At 37.3% G+C, this 5,967-nt stretch overlaps 1 protein-coding gene across 2 annotated transcripts; it reads left to right on the top strand.

Moving 5' to 3' along the window:
- The first annotated feature begins 1,329 nt into the window (after positions 1-1,329).
- ap4s1 (adaptor related protein complex 4 subunit sigma 1) lies at positions 1,330-4,233 on the top strand. Of its 2 annotated transcripts, none has more exons than XM_057858538.1 (6): positions 1,330-1,608; positions 1,784-1,925; positions 2,000-2,086; positions 2,858-2,926; positions 3,007-3,018; positions 3,107-4,233. In XM_057858538.1, the coding sequence occupies exons 2-6, from the start codon at positions 1,788-1,790 to the stop codon at positions 3,233-3,235; spliced, it is 435 nt and encodes a 144-aa protein (XP_057714521.1). In that variant the 5' UTR covers positions 1,330-1,608; positions 1,784-1,787; the 3' UTR covers positions 3,236-4,233. The 2 variants fall into 2 exon arrangements, with proteins under 2 accessions (XP_057714521.1, XP_057714522.1); XM_057858539.1 differs by having other exon boundaries at positions 1,331-1,608; positions 1,787-1,925.
- The last annotated feature ends 1,734 nt before the right edge of the window (positions 4,234-5,967 follow it).

Below are 5,967 nucleotides of genomic sequence, written 5' to 3'. Positions count from 1 at the left end.
GGAGGGGAACTCCAAAAACGCGTTCAGGGCCCATTTTGAAAAAAAAAAAAAAAAAAAATCGGACAACAATGAATAGATTGGATTTTGGTTTTGACGAATTTATTCTAAAGTGAGATAACGATGTGTGATTTATTTATTTATTTATTTATTTTTTTTAGAACTTGTGTTATTTTTATTGTCAATGTTTGTGCGCAAAAGTAACTCCCTTTTAAAGTAATTATTGTGACTTTGTCACTTTAGCACACATATATATATTAGGGCTGCAGCTATTGAATATTTTAGTAGTCGATTAATCGATGGACTAGTTAGTTCGAATAATCGCGTAATCGGATAAGGAACATGAAAAATTAAAATACCTTAGTTGAGCCTCAAACGGTATAAAATTAAAAAAAAAAAAAAAAAAAGAGAGAAACTATGCTCTGAACAAATAGTTCAGACACATATTCCCACAAAAAACGGCTAAGTATACCTGTAAACTAAATTATGAATGCATAAAAAAAAAACATGAGCTCAAACAAAAACCAAGCTTATGTTGGTCTTAATAGGGAGCAGTTGGATTCAGCCATATGAAAAGACCAGACCAGAGGGCAGTGTGTCCACCCTAATCAGTAAAACTAAATGCAAACACTTTCAAAATAAACCATTACAACGCCACTTTAATTAAACGAATATTCGAAGCAACAAAATTTAATTCGAATATTTCTTTCTAATCGAATACTCGGAGTCAATTGATTAGTCGTTGCAGCACTAATATATATATATATATATATATATATATATATATATAACATTTGAAGAATACATATAGTCTATACATAAAAATATAACAAATTTTAAAAAATACAAAATATAGAAAGTTAAAAATACACCTAAAATGAGAAAATCCTAAAATAAAAAAATTCTTGATAGGATAAATAAATAAATAAATAAATAAATAAAAGTAGAACATGAATTCAAATGTGCATGTGCGTATATTTGAATAATTTGACCTACATAATTGAAGATTAAAAAGAAACTTATTTTCTTATTTAAAATTTAAAAAAAGATTTCATTTGCCTCAAATTTGTATTTTAAAACTTGAATGTTTAATTAATTTTCTAAATTTTCTTCTTTTTTACCCCTTTTTTTAATGTGGGATTTTCCAAGAAGAGTATTATGTAGTTTTTAATTTCGTTAAATATAACAATGCTTTTAAATGTATATTTGTTAAATGTAAACTCAGTCATCATCAAGGAGTCTACTATCTATAACTATATATTACAATCCAACAACCACAAATGGTATAAATTAGAACGACTTTAGCCCCTTGAAGACGAAAACCCTAATTTTCAATTATTAGTAAACATTGAACGCACCATTACGACAGCTAGCTTTTGAGACGCTGAGGCGTCGGCATCTTGTTAGCAAAACATTCACAGTTTGTACGGGATAATTACTCTGCTACCATTATTATTGCCGGAAGCACGAACGAATCTCGTTATTTTAAGAAAACCCATAAAATTAACGGTGAAAAGATTGGTTTTCCCGCTTTTTTTGGACGATACTGCAATAGGAGCTAATGTAGCTGCAATGTAGCTGTAATGTAGCTGCTGAAGCTAGCAACTGAATGTAAGTAAAAAGCACAACTGCGTTAATTAAAAAAAAACTTTTGTATCCTTGAACTCTTTTGCTATTCATCAAAAATAGAAAGTGTGTTTAAAAATATGAGAAAAAACAGCAAAGACGCGGCAGAAAAAAAATATTTTAAAAATGTATTTGCGTCACTTCCGGTTTTTTTTCCCAGCAGAATGATCACCTTCTTTCTCATGGTCAATCGGCAAGGCCAAACCCGACTCAGCAGGTACTACCAACCCGTTAAAATGAGCCGCAGGGCGGCGCTAGAAGCTGACGTGGTCCGGGAATGTCTGAGCCGCCACAAAGACCAGGTGACCCCCTCATCGCTTCACCTGTAGGTATTGGCTCAGGTGACATCCTATACAAAATCTTTTGCCTCCGCCAGTGTTCCTTCGTGGAGTACAAAGACTTGAAGGTGGTCTTCCGCCAGTACGCCGCCCTCTACATTGCTGTGGGCGTCACCGACGACGAGGTGGGCAAATCCGATGGATTGGACGTCTATCGCTGTCAATGGCAGCCAAATAGTTAACAAATATCCACCAAGCATTGGAGGGATACATAATTATATAAAAATGTATTGATTAAAAAATATTAAGAAAAATTAAAAGGAAAACTATAGCTGAAGAAGTAAATATTGGAAAACGACATTTAAATTAAAATGAATAAATTACACAGAAGAAATGTTTTGAATACATTCCTTTTTAATATTTTACATTTTGATTTAAAAAAAAATCATTTGTATGTATGTTTTCTTTTTAACCTTATTTAGATTTTTTTTTCATTCTAGGATTTTCTGATTGAGTTTCATTTTCAGTTTAATTATTTCTTTTGATTTGCTTTTCATTTTTAAATATATATAATGCATTTAAATTTTTTTTTACATTACTTTTTAATCTTTAGAGGGGGGTTTAAAGTATTTTTCCAATTTAGTATTATATATATTTTATTAAAATTATTTTCATGAAATTTTTATGTGCCCTGCAATTAGATGGTAATCAATTCAGGGTGTTCCCCACCTACTGCCCATAGTTAGCTAGGATTTGCTCCAGCACTTCCGTGACCCTTGTGAGGATAAGCGGCTTGGAAAATAAATGAATGAATGAATATTTTCATGTATTGAAGAATTTCCCAATTGTAAATTCAGGTATCAATGGGTTAAATCAGAATTTGAAACTTTAGCGGCAAAAAAATTATGACAAAGAATTATTTTCAGACTTTTAACCAATTATTTACCACTTTGCAGAATGAATTGTCAATTTACGAGCTGGTGCAGAACTTTGTGGAAGTTCTGGACAAATACTTCAGCCGTGTGGTGAGTTGAATCGATGACATGGCAGCTGAAGATGGGGCATGTTTACACATATCCTGTTGTTTCCTGATTCCTTTCCGCAGAGCGAATTGGATGTATCCTTCCTGGTCACATGACCTCAAACTTGCACCAAAAAAAAAATATATATATATATTAGACGTTTCCTCAAATCTGACGCTGCAGATCATGTTCAACGTGGATCGGGTGCACATCATCCTAGACGAGATGATCCAGAACGGGCGCATTGTGGAGACCAACAAGAGCAACATCCTTGCGCCACTTGTCGCCCTTGACAAGATGTCTGACGGCTAAAAAAAAAAAAAAAAAAAAAATTAAAGACAGACATTTTTGGGAGAAAAATGAAACAATTGTTGTTCCTCAGGTCAAGATGCACCCACCCACCAATGAGTTTATCACGAGTAGACGTCCAATCCATTTGAAGTAGGAGGATGCCACCGAATGAACGTCCTGTCTATTGCCGTCAATGGCATACAATGAGTTAAGCGGTGTCTGACCAAGCCATGATAGCAATGACTTTTCAGTCGAGTATGCAGTAAATTTATCTTTAAAAATTTAAAACATTGTATCTGTACATGTATCTGTGCAATACTAAGGCTGGGTTCAGACTGCCGGTATATCTGATTCCAATAGGATTCCTCCTCAAATCTAATTTTTAGGGCTGACTGTTCAATTATTTTCAGCAAGTACCCATTTAAGATCTGGGCGTGTTCAGACTGGGCCAAATCCTATATGTGCTGTTCAGATTGAGAAGAATCTTATTAATATCTGATATATAAACGACCTCCTGTATGTGGTTTCAGTCTTTCAAAAATCAGGTTTCAGTGCTTTGTGACTGTTCAGTCTACAAAAGACCGTGTAAAGTGCTTTGAGAACCTTAAAAAGGTGGAAAGGCGCTATACAAGTGTAACATCATTTAACAAAAGAGCTGTCGAGTTTTAATCTGAATGGGCTAAAAATTAGATTTTGGCTTAATTGACAATACAAAGACACTATTTAAAAAAAAAAAAACAATTCTAAGAATCAATAAAATGAAAATGTGTTTTTTGTTTTAGATTTGTCGTTGTCACCAGCTCTCACAAGATGACAACAGATGCAATGAAACTGTTCAATGAGTGAGCATTGGGCCAGACTTTGTTCCGCGCTGCCACTTCTCTCCTTCAGAAATTACAGCAAGTTACAAGTAGACACACATATCATACGACAACATAGCAGGGGTATGACACAACGTACAGTTCACGTGCTGGGATTTTTACCAGTCATGGCTGGAGGAAGGGGGGTGGGGGATCAGTGATAGTAAGAAAAAGGCGGTGGCAGACTGGGGGCGGGGGGGTTGTGTGTGAGTGTGTGTATGCACAAGTGTGTCAGTATTTGTACATGTCTGTAGACAAAATAAGAGTCGCAGGGCCCTGAAGAGTGATCAAGGGCAAGAGATAGGGCCATCTGCGCGGCTCTCTCCAGGAGAAAGGAGGGGTGGGGTAAGGGTGTTTGGGAAAGGTAAAGAAAAATTATAATCTAATTAAGCCGATTATGTGCAAATACGGTTGGTCTTCAGTCAAATTCGCGCTCCTCATGGCGTAGGCAAGACCTCAGGTCCCTTAAGTAATTGCCAATAGTTGCGGTCTGCCTCCACAGTTCAGTTACCTGCCCCGACAGTTACGTCACCTGGCGCAAGGTAGCAGCCACTTTTCTCCATCCTTCCGAACTGTGAGTCCACGGAGCCAGTTCTCGATCCGAGCCTCGACGCAGTCTTCCAATGCCTTGAATTGCACTGTTTGATCCGTGGTCAATTTGTTGATTTCCTTGATGCTGCTGTCTTGGAAACTTTCCATTAGAGCATGGCACCTCCTAAGCCAAGCAGAAGGAACCCCACAACCGTCACGCCAAACAGCCAAATATTCTCTTCCACAGATAGGCCAGTAAGACACGCTGGCTTCCAGTGATCCCATGAATCTCTCACATATCCAGCAGTGAAGGTCCCGTCTGGGCAAGACGGCTCTCCTGGTGCACCGTGTCGTTTATCCCAATGTGACTATATGTAGGGGAGAGTGGGGTGATTTTTGCCAGTGGGGAATTTGTGCCACCCCGTTTCTAGGCAACCATTGAAATAATTGGTCATGTGACCACACATTTTTGAAGACTTGGTCATTTCACTCATCCTGAAAAGAAGTGAGCCTTATTGCATGAGAGGTAAGCATATTTAAGTTAAGAAAACTGTTTTTTGCCTTTCAAAGCAAAATTTCTATGATCACGTTTTTTTTATTGTTGTGTCTGAACAGTTATGTTAAGTTTGAAAACATTTCACACGTTTTAGTGCTTTGGTAAGCTACTCTGAATCTGTACAGCTAGCACAATGTTAGCTCAAAATTGATGATGCAATTTTTCCAAAAAGGTGGGGTTGGGGTGATTTGTGCCACAGGGCCTGGGGTAAGTTGTGCCAGTGGCACAACCCACAGACAGATGAAAAGGGCTCTTAAAGAATCAAATCAAACTAAACTCTAAGAAAATTAAGAAAGTCGTTGTGTACAGTCGCTCAGAAGAAAGCACCTTGGCCATTCCAATTAATGCAGACATGTCCAAAGTCCGGCCCGGGGGCCAAATGCGGCCCGTGGTCAAATTTCATCCGGCCCCCAGCCTCTGTCATAAAATAAATAACGTCCGGCCCGCACACAGACTTAATAAATTGGTCTTCAGTACCTGCTACCAGCATATGAAGTAGCTTACACACTAAATGCTGCTCCTCATGAAAACAAGCTGGATAGGGGCCCTCAAGGACCAACATTGGCTACCCCTGTTCTACATAAAGGACATCAGCCAAGTTCAGCCCCCCCCCACATTATTATCTGGCCAGATTTGATGTGGGAAAAATTTCATTTCATTTTGTTCTGAACATGTTTATGTGGCGCTAGGCCTTGTTTCAGAAAATTTGCCTTCAATTTCATAAATTACCTTTAAATAGAACTGATTTTTTTTGTTTTTGTTTCGACTAAACTTTGTTCTGATGTGCTCATTTGGTGCAATGGGTT

This window comes from Corythoichthys intestinalis, chromosome 15, assembly GCF_030265065.1.
Source record: "Corythoichthys intestinalis isolate RoL2023-P3 chromosome 15, ASM3026506v1, whole genome shotgun sequence".
Classification (NCBI taxonomy): domain Eukaryota; kingdom Metazoa; phylum Chordata; class Actinopteri; order Syngnathiformes; family Syngnathidae; genus Corythoichthys; species Corythoichthys intestinalis.
The sequence above is the reverse complement of the archived record's forward strand: the minus strand, read 5'-3'. Positions and strand labels throughout refer to the sequence as shown.